Source organism: Cottoperca gobio, chromosome 11, assembly GCF_900634415.1.
Source record: "Cottoperca gobio chromosome 11, fCotGob3.1, whole genome shotgun sequence".
Classification (NCBI taxonomy): domain Eukaryota; kingdom Metazoa; phylum Chordata; class Actinopteri; order Perciformes; family Bovichtidae; genus Cottoperca; species Cottoperca gobio.
The window spans coordinates 20,205,401-20,221,127 of NC_041365.1; the positions used below are offsets into that span (position 1 = coordinate 20,205,401).

The 15,727-nt window shown below is 41.9% G+C and overlaps 1 protein-coding gene across 3 annotated transcripts in view; it reads right to left on the reverse strand.

The window, feature by feature from the left end:
* Nucleotides 1-15,727, reverse strand: part of trappc9 (trafficking protein particle complex subunit 9) — a 169,787-nt gene that overhangs the window by 137,562 nt on the left and 16,498 nt on the right. For all 3 annotated transcript variants that reach the window (XM_029442845.1, XM_029442844.1, XM_029442846.1), the window contains 3 exons: nt 13,480-13,623; nt 6,546-6,672; nt 4,551-4,696 (listed from right to left, as the gene is read on the reverse strand). In XM_029442845.1, the coding sequence (XP_029298705.1) occupies nt 4,551-4,696; nt 6,546-6,672; nt 13,480-13,623 (417 nt within the window). The remainder of the gene's footprint in view (nt 1-4,550; nt 4,697-6,545; nt 6,673-13,479; nt 13,624-15,727) is intronic.

Below are 15,727 nucleotides of genomic sequence, written 5' to 3' on the forward strand. Positions count from 1 at the left end.
CAATTTAAATATAAAAGAACGTATAGTGAACTTATTGGGGAGGAAAATACATTTTTGGTTAAACGCAGGAAGTAAAGTTAAGCTTAGTAATTTAGAAAACTTTAAAAATTAAAAATCGTATTGTTAAGATAAGCGAAATGAACAAAGTCTTATTCATTAAGTTTACATAAGGGGCCCGATATAAAGATCCATACCATATGTAAATAACAAATATATGTTTGGACAACATGATCTCAAAGGTCATGAGAAGGTCACCTTTGCATCTGGAATAGATTACCTTGGTGCCATGAAGTTTGAGGCAATAGAAGTAGATCGATGTATGTTGCGACAGGGTTCGTGCAGCTCCTATATAAGGGGCGAGATTGTCTTTGTCTGAGGGACACTACGCGGTTGTGCTGGGAAGCAGGTAGTGTTCTCATTATTATTGTTTGTTGTGCAACAAAATAATAATTAATCAACTATATCTGTGTCTGTGCTTTATTGATTCCTCTCTGTTTCATACCACAATGTTGTGAGCGATGAATATCCACAACAGTAGTTTTTAATAGTTCACTTACTTTGGATGCATTATAAGATCTGGACTACAAAATGGCTCCCATTCATAAGATTTCAAATTGCAAGCGCATAAACCTAAAAAGGTTTTCCTGCTTGCTGCTTTGCTTCCACGTTGCGCGGCGCCGGTCGTGCCCATTAGTTTTTCCTGCCTGCTTGGCTGTTAACACAATTTCTCTGGGGAAGTTCTGCAAATTAAAAACCTTCATGGTTTAAAAATTCATAATACAGAGTAATAGTTTATCTTGTTTGCAGTTGGAGGTGTCCCGTTGACAGTTTTATGGACGCCTCTTTCATAATGGTGGTCTGTGGGGGGAAAGGATGTTTCAGAGTGATGTCTGGAAGCAGACATTGATTCATCTGGTTTGCCTTCAGTCTGCTTTTTAGCAAGTGTAACACTTTGCTGGACGGAGGTCAGGTGACACAGTTTGGCCCTAAAGCTCTGTATGTCTAGCACTGCTGTATTCTTCTGAAATTGGGGGACAATGTATAAAAAGGGCACCGGCTCCAGAGTGCTCACTCACTCTCTCTGGATGTGAACGCCCCGAAGCACCCTCAAAGCTAGTAGTTAGAACTTTAACCTCATAGTTATTGCTTTATTTCAAATCCAATGTGACACTGTGTCCCTCCGTTACTCTACGAGGACTAGATATAATAAAGTTCACCTCCTTGTATGCCCATATACCACTCCAATAAATAGCCTGTCACCCACATCAAAGTGAATGGATCGCAGTAGATGACACAGTTCTTAAAAACTGAGTCTTAGAGCAATTATAGAGAAAACAATCTGCCATTAGAGGAGCCCTTCTTTTATGGCTGAACATCAACCTGATTCATAGCATGTGATTTAAAGACTGAGAATATGTGTGTGTGTATTTTCAGTGTTCACACACCTTGATTGCCAAACCCTAGCAAAGAATGCGAGACGTTGGTTGCCCATCAGGGAAATAAATTAGGTTTACACTAAAGCTGTAAGAAGTTTACATGTGCTGTGGTACATATCAGAGCAGGATATCCTTATAGAGCAGTATTGATGACAAGGCAAGTACACACGAGACCATGGTCTTCAACAGGGGGTCTGTGACCCCTAGGGGGTCGTCAGAGTTACTGCAGGGGAGCCGCCAAATTATTGTTTGATAATGTTTTGAAAGCAGAAACATGAATCCATCATGTTACTAGCAAAGATAAATTGGCCCGTTTGTAAAAAACAAACATTGAATTTATACATTGATGAATTCTAAATACTAATGTAAACACGAGAGCTAGCTAACCTTTGCTAAATCCCTGTGCGGCTACATGTTGTTATTTTACTAGCTTAATATTGTTTGCACTAGAAAAAGGTTTGTTGGCACTTCAGGCCACCCGACATGTTACTGTAGGCCCGGTTTAATATGCAACTCAATCTTTATACACATAGCAGTAGGGGGTCCCTGCTTCGTCTGTCTTTCAGCTGAGGGGTCCTTGGCCTGAAGACCCCTGCACTACACCCAAGTCCTAAAAATGTATTTCCCAGCTGTGTTAGCAAACGGAGTTGCACTGATCTCTGTGTGGGGAGGACATGCATTTATGTGGCTATTCACAGTTCACAGTTAACCCCTCATTGAAACACTTGATTTCTACAGATCCTGCGTGCCTTCAATGAGTTAAGAGAGAATCTTTACTTCATTAGCTTGCAGCTAGCGAGGCTCCAGACAGACCGAGAGGGAAATGCATGTTGGAATTAATCTCCGACGCCTCACAGCACCAGAGGAATATCTGACTTTCAACATCTAAATCCTGATCAAAGCAAAGAGCAGCTCGCGGGTATGGATACAAGCCATTTATTACAAACCACTTGTGGTCCACTAACCATCATCCATCCCTAATATAAATGATTTTGTACATTTTGATATGTGAGGCAGTTAAACAGAACGGACGTACTGTAGAAATATTCAGTCTCCTATTTCCAGCCTGCTGTGGTCTATATTATTGTTTCAGCAGCTTTTCAAAGGTACTAAAACAACTATACAGACGACCATAGATTAGTATTAAAACAGGTTTTTGTTCAAGTAGCAGATTAACATTTGAGCTATAATTGATAATTCAAAATACTACAGGCTCCAATACAATCTTCGGTAAAAGAAGAAGCTTTGGTTATAAGGCAGAGTCAGACTGCCAACACGAGAAATAACCAGAAGGGAAGAAGAAGCGTGCAGATCTCCTCCAGGGCCCAATCTCACAATGTTAACCAAAGTGGAAAATGATTTGTGTATCTGCCCCCACGATTCGGATCTTCTCCAAAATGTAAAGGGTTCTTCTTTGGCCCGTGCTACACCCTGACACCAAGTTTCATAAAAAGCGGGCGAGTAGTTTTTCCGTAATCCTGCTGACAAACAGACTAACAAACAAACCAAACCGCCAACACAACCTCCTTCGCGGGAGGACAACAAAAATAAAAAAGAAGCCGTGAAATACATTATTGCATCACAAACCTGAGTTTACAAATGGCTTCAGTATTTGTCTCGAAACTGAAAATCTATATCAGTTCTCAGGAAGTTGTGCTCAGAGTTGCATGAGTCAGACTGGGCATTGATTCCACAACTATACTTTGATTTCTTTTTTTAATGTCCTCAAAAAACGTTAACTTGTGCTTCAAAAGGCCAGAATTGGACCTCAAAGTGCTTCAAAGTGGTGAGAGATGAAGGGATCGCTGCATGATGTCCCTGACTCAGCACTGGCAACATGTTGCTGTTGAGGTCTGAACAACCTGAAGACGAATGTGATCTCAAACACACACCAGCCGTTCTCTTTCTCTACGCTACTTAAAGACAGTTTGATGCTAAATTGCACTTTGTTTGATGCACAAACAAGCTGTATTGAGCATTTATGAGAAGGAGAAATAGATTCAAAGTTGGACGCGTTAGGATGATAGGCTTTGCAGACAAGAGGCCACACTGGAATAACAACAATTAATAATATTGCAATCAAGCAGAACTCAAAATTTAAGTATTTATCTAATGATTTTTTTGGTATTTATGCTGCCGACTTGTTTGTTGATGGTTTACCCACAATACAGCGGGGTTTCAATACACAGCACGTATAATAATCAAAGAAAAGAAAAAGGTTTGCAAGTGTTTTGGTCTGACATCCATCACGTTCACTGACATTTTGTTCTGATATTGTATGTACATTAACTACACGTCTGACCAGTTTCTGCCAAAACATTACAATTCGATTCCCCAAAAACTCACTCACTGGTAAATGTAACTGAAGACATTTTGTTTCTGAAAAGGTGTATAGAATTAAATATCATTTCAGATTTCATGACGTTATTGCAGACACACCATTAGAGAGATGAGAGCCAATATCATCCAACTATAATTAATGTAGAATGCGGTACTCGCTTCTAGTTTGACAACGCAAAAGAGATAAGCCTGAAGTGGAGCCGAGTTCAATCTTTTGATGATTGGTGCCATGTCATCCCTGTAAAACATCTGCCATGTTTCTGCCACGACTGCATGTTATCAAGATCAAAGAAATGGAAACTAGAATATTCACAAGAACACAAACTCTCCGGCTGACTAAGGAGCAAAGAGGAAAATCCTCTTGACCTGATCTCCATCTAACTGAAAATGCTTGTACTCCAGCGATTTAGCATTGCACTACTACAACTCAATGCAACAACACCAGACAAATCTTTTGTATTCCATCCATTCTTCCCTGTCAAAACCATGCGTCTATATTACCCATAATGCCACAGTTGGAGATTGGTGTGTGTTATGAGAGTAGCATTTTTTCATAAAATCGGATGACTTCATAGAAAAAGGATAATTACTACTACATGTTTCACAGGATGTAGATGTAAACACACCTAATTTCACTGGAGTATGGCTGTCAGGATACACCTTTAATCAACAAACCCAAATAGTGGTAGTGTGTGTGTGTGTGTGTGTGTGTGTGTGTGTGTGTGTGTGTGTGTGTGTGTGTGTGTGTGACACAACAAGTGTTGCTGAGCTTACCGATCTTCTTGCAGCGCTCCTCTCCTCTGTTGTGCATGATGATTGGCGAGTAGATGAAGGGGCTGGCGGTGGACATATTCTGTCCCAGCAGGCCTTTCACTTTGTGAGGACGCAGACTGACGGGCAAATTGAGGAGCTTCACCGATCTAGTTTGGGCGTCACAGAAAAAAGGCACAACACGAGTAAGTCTCGTTTCCCTCATGCATAAAATGCATATTTCACACCAAAATGAATCCTCTCACCCTCGAGTCAAGAGAAGAACTGGTGACATTTTGTTGTGGACTTTAGTTGGTGCATTTTTAGAGTTCTGCAGTACAGTACACTGCAAGAGATTTACAATACCACTCTTTGTTAAAGGTTACCAGGTCAGCAAACCGATAAAAACAGGAGAACAGACACTTAAGAAAGTGTGTGCTCCTCAGTTTCAGGGACCAGGGGCTATTAATTCATTCACAGATATATTGTCAATGTAATCTAGTAGATAAAGACTCCTGCACAGTTCTGTAGGAAAGTTACTGTTAGTGTAGTCTTTCTGGTTAAGCAATAATGATCTACGATCAAAGGGTCAAAGGCACCTTAGAGAAAGTTTACTACTTCTTTCTCTTGGTCTGTTTCCAGCTCTACAGCACGTCTGCTTCCACAGTAACTAACTGCAGTATGTGCAAAATAACACATGTTTACCTAATTATTTTCACACCCACAAAGCTGCGCGCTCTAAAGAAATCTGGTGGAAGAAACCTTCAGGAGCTCCTTGTAATCTTGTACTTTTAATATTTCAAAATGTTATTCAGGAAGTACACAAATGTATCTGCAACACAGGCTTTCACTGCGGAACAATTCAAAAGCCTGTGTATTAATCTGTCCTGCTTTAAAGGGGACTTTGCCGTTAGAGAATTATTTAAGGGTGTAAAGGCACCAAACTGGCATCCTCACGTTTCCAAAAACATTTTATGCATTTTAATAAATGATGCTATTTAAACAAGCCACTCACAAAGACCCATAGGTGTCACACTGGAAACAAATGATGGTAGTTATAACTATAAATCTAGTTTTTTTCTCTCTTTTGTCAAATTTTAACCAAATTTTCGAGACAATCGTCAAAAGAAAATGCGCATAAATGCTTGTTTTCCATCTACTACCGCTGTGCGAATAGTTGGAGTTTGTTCATCAAGACTAGCAGTAGGTGGAAACCAACTCTCCAGTCAGATTTAAATTAAAAGAGCGCCAGTCGAAGGTCAAACGGTAAAAAAAACAATGTGGAAAACTGGATGGAAATATGACAATTTGGTTTGTTTCATGTATTAATGTGAGGAAGGTTACATCAGATCTTTGTGGAATATCTCTATACTTATAGCTATAGTTAGTTATAGTTGTTAATGCAATGGGTTAATGTTGCGTCTGTTGTGCACCCGTTTAAGAAAAGTGCTCTACCATCCTCCTGCTGCCGAAAAAACTAAATAAAACACCAAAATCACAACTAAAAGACCCCCAAGTCCCCAAAACACATACTTTTTACTCTAGTTTAAAAATTAAATCCAAAAATATACAATGACCAGCTGTTTTAGGAGATTTTTTATTTTTTATAAACAAAAAGGTATATAATTACAATTCATTTTCTAAAGATTCACCATATAAATGCCACATATAGGCTAGGGAATTTAAAACAATTGTTTAAACAATTGTCTGTTTTCCAGCTATTTCAAAAGAGAGCAAATACAAATGTACCAAATCTGAGAAATAGTTTTAAATGAATGTCATGAAAGATTAGTGGAAAGCCTCATTTCAAAGCAAGTGACATTAAAAGCACCAATTACATCGCCACTTACTTTCCCATGCAATCATTTAGCGGTAATGGCTAACTACTGACAAACTGCCTAAAGTGTATATATATGTACATGTCAATAGTGCAATTACTCCAAATGTATTACCAAGTATTAAATAGAGGCAGCATGTGAGACGACATTAAAGCACCAGGCAGTCACACGGCTGTCTTACCGCACAATGGGGAGCTTTGTAAAGGGCACCGGCAGGAGCTTCAGGCCATCAGGAAGTGTGATGACCTCCATTCCACCCGGACACTTGGAGGTGTAGTTCTCCAGACTCTGGGTCACCTCTTTCTTCTCTGTAAATGTGGGAGTATATAAAAGTAGGAAAAGAACTGAGCACATGGTCAGAGTACATAAAGGAGTCTGTGGATACAATTACCCAAAGATCAGGCAGCAAATATTACGACATTTCCCTTTAAAGTTCCCTGCACCCAGATAATCTGCACCGTCTCCACTGCAGGGTTCATCTTTGTGTGCGATATAAATTAACCCGACATTAATGACCCGTGAGGCATCTCTCTCAGCAATACTGGCCCCATTTGTCAAGTAAAATTGTACGTTTTATTGTACCGTCAATACCTTTTGAAGGAACATTACTGCTCACCCAGCCAAAGAATTTGCTTTGGCTCTGCAAGTTTTGCGAGTGTCGATCAAAGGGAGGACATTTAGAAAGATCGCAAAGACTTTCGCACAGATCTACAACCCTTGTTGGAAGTACCTTATAAAGCCTTATGATTGCAAGGTTCTTGTGTTGTAGATTCAACAAATAAAAGACTGGAACATACTGTATATCATATCCATGCAGTCTATCCCTGTAATGTGCAGGAAGACTCCGCTGATGACGTATTCAAATCTGCGACTTATGTACGGTTTAGCATCGACGCCAATGCTTTTGAGGGGGACGCCAGACGGAAGCGTTCTCGTCTGAATAGTGGAAGGTAATCTCAGTATTTTATAGGATTGTATTGAAAGCCAAAAGTTTGAGTCCAAGGATTTTCATGTCTCCTGTCAACAGTAAGACGTGAATATGTTCACAAACTACAACCTTGTAAATACAGACTGGGAGCCAAAGACTCACCACCAGTAGATCAGAGTGACGTAGAGGAGTACGGTAAGAGTGAAGGGGAAAAGGAGTGAGATCATGATGGATGGAGGTAGGAAGGACTCAGAGGAAGAAGTGCAGAAGGAATAAGATGGCAAGAGATAAATGGGAGATAGCTCAGTTGTCCTCCTGGCTCAAAGCTTTTATGATTGATCGCATATTTGTCCATTTTTCTCCCTTGTTTGCCACGTCTGAGTGTTCACAGCAGTCGCCTTTTTAGGCGCCACTTCAGGACAGAAAGCTGGTGGTTATTTCTGTTGGACTGTTGATTTTCGCTCACGTAAAGTGTTTTGCCAGGAATGAAATTAAATAATAACACGACATTATTTCCTCTTTAGGCCATTCATGCATGTTGAATTAGCGGTGGAGGCAGTACGTGACGGAGCACTATCTGACTGAATATTCAGCCACCCGTACAGTGCGATCTCTTTTAAAGTCTCCAGGGGAGAAGTGTGAGGTAGTTGTTTGTCCTTTGGCAATACTTATAGGATTACAAATAGTGACTACTGGCCGGTTATTTCCCCTTACACAGACTTTGTATGCAGGTCACTGGTAAGCTTGGCTTTGTCTATGGTGTTTGTGGTGTGTTCAATTGCCACCAAAATCCAAACATTTGTTTCGTCGTCCTTTGTCGGTAGTAGTTCCTTAAGGCTCATGGAGATAAATCAAACCCATGGGGTTAAACTTGGAGAAAAACAATGTTTTGACTTGTTTTTTACTCTGTTTTTCTCCCAGACAAACACAACAAAGCACATTATTAGCCTGACATCTGCAGCACAGTCCAGAAAAGCAAAGATTTCTTTCTTTTTTTACACTTAATGAAAAGAGGGGAGGAAAAGGTTGGGTGGCTGCCCGAAAGAAAGGATCTCATCTCCAACGTGTCAACCGCTGAAACGAAGAATAACTGCTTTTATAGCAGCTGTAGTAATTGCAATGTATCGTCATTGAGTCAGCGGAGCTTCTTTAGCCGTGCTATTCTTCAACAACACAAGATATGGACACGCTTTTCACAATTTGGTCACCTGATCAGTTTGAAACATTGCAGGGAGGAACAGTGCAAGCAGAAACAGCCAGGGTGAGGTGTTAGATAAAGAGCTGCACACGACAGGCACTATTGTGATTGGTGCAAACCAGCGAGTTATTTCTCCTCGTCATGCTGTACAGTGGGAAAAACTCTGGCACTTTGTTAGCATGGCATGAACGGTCACATTTGCTAATGGCTCACCTCAGCATGAATGTTTTCCAACATCGAAAAACAGCAGAAGAAAATACAGATCCCAGCTGTCTTGGTACTCAGGACTGAAATATTGAGCTTTGTTCAATAAAATTATACGGAAGCCCTGAGAGTCATTTTTTGAGACCGATCTAAATTGTTTTCGTTGTTTGTGTTGATGACTTGAGAACAGGTGAAAGAAAAAAAGATTTGCCAGGCGAAAAAGTGTTTGTTGTTGTAATACTAAGTTCGGCCACAAGAGGCTGAAGTGTACCTTTAACCCATGTTGTAAATAGGACTAAAAGCGGCGTATAAGCACAGTTTAAAATACATTCCTAGCCCAAAGAAAGCCATGACAGTTATGTTACATAACTTGCTAAAACACAATAGCTTTACCTTTTGTTTAGAGTGCTTGGATAAATTAAAACTCACCTGGAAAATAACTTGAATGCTTTTAGCCCCATTTAGAACATGATGGTGCTTCAGACAAAACCTTTCGTTATTTTTTTACACAGATGAGAAGAAGAATGTGAGGAACCTTTTTATCACCTGTTCTTAAGTCATAAATAATTTAGATCAGACAGGATTATCTTTCTAACGTGCCTCTCAGGGCCTCCGTAGAGTTCAGTGTTCCTGCTCGTAAATCAGATAAAGAAATTCTATGCATATCTTTATGCAATGTGTCCGTTTCTGGACCCCAAAAGAAGGTGAGCAACTTGACAATGACATAGTATATTGTCAATATGTTACAAAGGACATCTTGCTTAAATTGACATGATAAACGGGAAGCTACGTACATCGAGCAGCCAGATAAATCAGGCAATAATAATACGCCATTTATGTTTGGTTGAAAATGGCAAAAAAGAAGCTGATGTCAGACTGAATAATGGCGTGGTAACCGAATGGAGAATCAGGCAATATTAACTGAAAATTTATAGTCTTCGACTTTCAGCAGGTCCTGAGATGTGACACCGCTGTCATTCTCCAGAATCTTTTCTCAATTTGATGAAATAAAACAAAGCTCAGAGGTACAGTAAAGGTCCCTCGGAGGTTTCTATATTAGCTGCGCTTGAAGACACTATTTCATAGACACTATTTTTAGAGCTTCAAATACCTTTAATGACAGCGCAGACAGATCGATCAAATTATAGAAAAGTAGTGACAGACCACAAACAGGCATATCAAAAGTTTTATGAATAATTTAGAGACTTCCGGCTGGTTCCAAGGAAAAGTAATAACAATAATCCTTCTAGACTTGAAGCTGAACAACTGAAAGTGCAACATTAATCCTTCTGGTATGACTACTTAAAAGAAAGCAATATCAAACAAATCTCTCTCTAGTTTTTGCATGTACGCACTGTGACGAGATGTTTCCTGACCCAGGAACATTTCTTCCGGCTTAATTTGGCATCTTATGTGCCTGCGAGGGTGGGAGGTACCGCAAAGATATGTAAAAACAATAATAATGTCTATTTATTGTATTTAAAGCTGGTATTTCTGAACAGTTTCAGATAAAGGTTAGGCGACACTAATGTTATTAGTATTTTATTATTTGTAGATTGTAGTGGTGGCTGCGTAGGATTGTTTCCGACTTGTGATTAAAAAAAGAAATTAATATAAATGCAGTCCAAAAGTCACAGATTATTGAAAAAGATGGATGTAATCTTTTCCTAAATTCACGTCATATTTATGTTAAATATTTAGTTTTTTGTAGTTCAATAGATTTTTAAAAACAATATTTTCAAGGTCAAAAAAAGTTATATTCATTAAAGAAAGAAGACTGGGTCCTACACTTCCCATAATGCAACTCGGTAGCAGACTGCCTGCTCATGCATTTCAAAGTCCAAACCACAAATTATAATTATTAAAAATGTTTCATGTAGCCTAGCTGAGAGACATCCTGACCTACACATCTTACAGCAAATCAAATGCAGCTCCTGACTGCAAAGAACATTAGAATCATAACATTACTGCTTTTGATAAATCTGTCAAAAACATTTGTTGTAGGAGAAAATATTTTCACAAATCTGTACAGAAAGTTGTGTAAACAGGAAAATAATGTGAAGGTTCACGCAACCGTGTAAACAACTTCAACTCACAACTTTGGCAAGATGGGCATTAATTAAGCAAACAACTTTAATTAAATGCAAGAAATCAAAACAAACATTCTTAATTAGCTTAAAATGCTAAACTGCTTTAATAACTGTATGTGTGCATGTGGCTATTGGAGGTATACCAACTTTTTAAGATAAAAACTTTACAATTACCCAGGAAAATGTGAGTTTATATTAAATAAAAAACAACTTTATGTGCTCTTGGTAGTGCTATTGCAAGTCTGCAACCTCTAAACAACTAATCAATGTACTACTTGGAGAAGTGAAGTGAGTCATTTCTGACAAATGATGCAACAATTTCACTTGTTATTGCAACTGCACAACGAAAACATATTTTTTTTCTTCCTGAGAATATAAATGATGTCTCCATCTCAAGAGGATCACTAATTGGTGGTTTAGGGACAGTTTCACTGTAACTGATGCACAGGCGTGTTTTCAGCTGGAGACATCCTGGCCTAAGAGAATAATGAAGTTGGGCCATTAGCGCCTGCTGTCAAGTTCCCCTACAAACCGTATCCGCACCATCACATGCGAGTTCAGCTCGCCAGTCACAACGCAATTATCACGCTGTTCATCTGGCAGCCGGCTTGGGATGAAGTGAATAACGGGTCAAATAAAAGTACAAATTTAAACTTGTAATCAAAGACGGGGATACAGCACGCGAACGCAAAGATGACAAGGGGATAGCATGCATGCCCCGTGAGCTCGTCTCTGATCTTATAGAGAATCTTGTGGCTTTAAATACAACTCTGATTAACACGATTCAGCGCCAGGGGGGGGGCTGTACTGTAAACTGCACTGAGGCTGCAAATCAGCGGGGAAAATGACTCCATAACCTGCACCTGTTGAGAGACACCAGCCCTACATCAGAGACGCCATGTTTGTTTTAATTCAACATCAGGTGCAAGCTCTTACTTACTGAAGGAAACCGGCACTCTGAACATATGGTTAGGGGGGGTTTATTTTAGAAAGACGGCCAGTTCATCAATCAATCAACATTTTACCAGCCAAATCAAATTGTTTACAGGATATTTAATCATCATCTGTTGTTCCAAATGTTTGACGTTACAGGGATTGTATAAAAGGCGTGTGGATGAATACAATACAATTCCTTCTTGGCATTGAGGAGTTGCCATGTTTGCATTCACTTTCGGAGAATACGTCATCTTAAATTAACCTCGTCAAGCATTAGATTAAGATCTGAAAAACTTGAGATCAAACAGACGGTGTTACCACGGGAACAAGAGGAAGCTTCTCTGATAAATGTGTTTACATGTTCTTTACACAATTAGTGGAAAAGTGAAAGATTAAAAAATATATTGGAGAAAAACTTTAACCGATAAAACAAACAACTCGACTTTCAGGCTCCGTTGGCGGGGCGCAGACATTTGGCGGGGGGCAGACATTGGCGGGGCGCAGACATTTGGCGGGGCGCAGACATTTGGCGGGGCGCAGACATTTTTCGGCTTTTAAATGTTTCCCTCATTTTGGCTGGGATAAAGCATTTGGCACACATTTGGGAAGTTCAACCTCCGCTCCTATAATAAGTATATAAATGAAATTGTATAATTGAAATCCATTAAAAGCACACTTTTTGAACCCACAGCCATTAGAGTATAAAATCAGTGAATTCTATTATATCAGGAGCCCCGACTGCAGAGCAATGCATTAACATGTTAGCATTATGCATTATATATTATGTATACAGCAAATTATGAGTGTTTGTGTTTTGATTTTTCATTAAATAAATCTAAATAAAAAACATGGCATTATGTTAAAAACAATAAAGGTTAAAATGTATTTATTTATTTTATTAAAAAGGGATACACACTCATCCTATTCAAATGTCCCTTTTAATATTTTGTATGGTAGAGTTTTAAACCTTAAAGAGCGTAAACAGCTGAAAGTTTAATTTCTTCACTACAATATCCGTAGGACTCTTATAGCAGAGCCATAAAAGACCTTTCCTGACCAACTCTATTATACGTTTGACATAATACACACTTAAACCCAAGATGCATCAAAAGAGAATCATTCCACTAGAGAGCAACATACAATAACCTTCCTGACATTTGTAATATCGCACTGCAGACGGGAGTAGAGGCGATCAAAAGGAGGGCGCCCAAACTGCTGGGGGCAGCGCTCCGAGCCCTAAAAGTTACACTGAGTAAATACGAAATGGTGCTGAAGTCAGCTTACAAGGTCAGTTAGTACGGCGAGGAAGCACTCAGCGGTCGTAGTATTCCTCGCCTCTTGTACGGCTGCAGAAGTCCCTTTGCTGATGTTTAATATTTTATCCCGTAATGCTTGCTTCATCTTGTTCATACCTCGTCTCCATTCTCCCGCTGCGCAGCCAACCACGGATTACACTGGCCTCTATTGTGTGGCCAGTGGACCGTCTGGCTCACACTGCTTCAGTAAAAACCCTATCTCCTGGCTGCACCAGGATTTCTGGTCACAGCACAATGTTGCACTCCCGCCAAGAAATATCTGGCTTTGTTGTGCATCACATACTATTAAGCACAAGGTATAATGTCGCAATCACCAAAGGACAGGTTGACCGTTTCCAGAATGTTTCTGAAGGCTGAGTAAGAAGCTGGAAGCACCTCACAGGGTTTTAAATGCAATGAAGAAGAAAGAAGAAGACTGCTTTCTATCCTAATCGTGAGCTGACCTTGATCAGACAGGAAGTCCAGCATGGTCTGCAGCAGGAAGGACAGGTGGCGCACGGAGAGGCCGGGGTTGCCCATGCGACGGGAGGCGTACACCAGCTCGTGTAGCAGGCGCATCTGAACCGCGGCCCAGCCTCGGTGGGTACCTGAGGGAGAGAGAAAACTTCACTTTCAAAGATAGAATCCTACACTGGTGGGGCAGATCATACGAGGACATCTGTCACAGCATGAAATAAAAAACGTCCTCATTTGCAATAGCTCAGCTTAATAAAACTTGAATAAACTTTATTTGTATAGCACCTTTCATACAATAATTGCAGCCCAAGGTGCTTCACAGTAAAACACAAACATTAGTATAAAGTTAGACGCTACCTTAATACACTATATATAATCTTTTAACATATTTAACAAACCTTTCTGGGTAAGATGGTTTAACAGATATCCCGATATAACGCTTGAGAAGGTGCAACAAGTGCGTGACATACGCACAGAAGAAGCGTCTGTATTTGGTCTTTTCATCATTGAAAACACCCCCATCGCCTGTCACATGTGCTCCAGCGTGGCGCTAACTTAGCCGCTGTTTGCTCTGCAGAGCTCCAGAAGACATCTTAATAGCATTCTAGCCTGACACCAACTGTTACATAAGACCCCTCAGCCCCCGACGAGATGCTCTGCTCCACTCCCAGCTGTCGACTGTTGACTCACTAAGTGGGAAAGAAAACTGGAGGAAAGATGTGCTGAGGAGGCCGCGGGGGCCAGAGGGAGGAAGGGAGGATATTTGGTAAACACTCGGATGTTCCCTCAGCTTAAATACCACTTCCAATAACGTCAAATCATACTCGTGGTGCTTTTCACTTATCAGCATTTTTCTCCCGTGCTCATTATTCATCCCGGCTGAACAAACTCTAAAATGCAATTCTTTCATAAGCTATGTTTTCTTCTCCCCCCTCCCCCCACGTGAAAACTGCACCCACTAAGCAGTCTAAAAATAGCTGACTTCCACCTGTCTGCCAAAACCAGCGCTTATCTGGAGAACAGTAATCCAAGAGGACACTTTGGGTTTTCTGAGGATGTCTCGTGCATTCGAACACGGAAAAAAAATTAATTTGTGGTACATTCAGACCCGAAGTGGGGGGGGGGGGGGGGGGGGGGGTGTCTGGCAACCCATTTAACACACCGGCAAGTTAATGAGCACGGTGGCGCCACGGACAAGCAGCCGCACTGTCACACAAACCTCTGGGCTGCTGAGGAAACTCAGGGCGCAGAACTAAACACTTCTGCTATTGATCTAATTTATGTGCACGTTTCAGTTTGTACTGTGCGCATTCACATTCTCTCCTTCCCTCCGTTTTGCAAAGGGCGGGGCTTCGCAGCTGACACACACGTGCACACACACCTACACGTGCGCACACACCTACAGAGCGGAAGAAAGGAGAGGGGAGAACTAAATAGAAACCGCGCGCACGCAATCTCCCCGCGCCACGCACGCACGCACGCAATCTCCTGGATAATAAATATGTAAATTATTAACAAGAAGAGAATCTCCCGACATGCCTGTGTGCAGGAGGACAGTATGGAACAGGGGTTTGTGTCACAGGAAGAAAGTGTGTCCCCATCTCAGGGAGCAGAGGGGTGCAGAGGGGAGCAGAGGGGAGCAGAGGGGAGCAGAGGGGAGCAGAGGGGAGCAGAGGGGTGCGGAGGGGAGCGGAGGGGTGCAGAGGGGTGCAGAGGGGAGCAGAGGGAGCAGAGGGGAGCAGAGGGGAGCAGAGGGGAGCAGAGGGGTGCAGAGGGGTGCAGAGGGGTCCAGAGGGGAGCGGAGGGGAGCGGAGGGGGTGCAGAGGGGAGCGGAGGGGTGCAGAGGGAAGAGGGGAGCAGAGGGAGCAGAGGGGTGCAGAGGGGTGGCAGAGGGGTCCAGAGGGGAGCGGGAGGGGAGCGGAGGGGTGGCAGAGGGGAGCGGAGGGGGTGCAGAGGGGAGCGGAGGGGTGCAGAGGTGTGCAGAGGGGAGCAGAGGGGTGCAGAGGGGAGCAGAGGGGAGCAGAGGGGTGCAGAGGGGAGCAGAGGGGTGCAGGGGGGAGCAGAGGGGAGCGGAGGGGTGCAGAGGGGAGCGGAGGGGAGCGGAGGGGAGCGGAGGGGAGCAGAGGGTGCAGAGGGGTGCAGAGGGGAGCGGAGGGGAGCGGAGGGGAGCGGAGGGAGCAGAGGGGTGCAGAGGGGAGCGGAGGGGAGCGGAGGGGTGCAGAGGGGTGCAGAGGG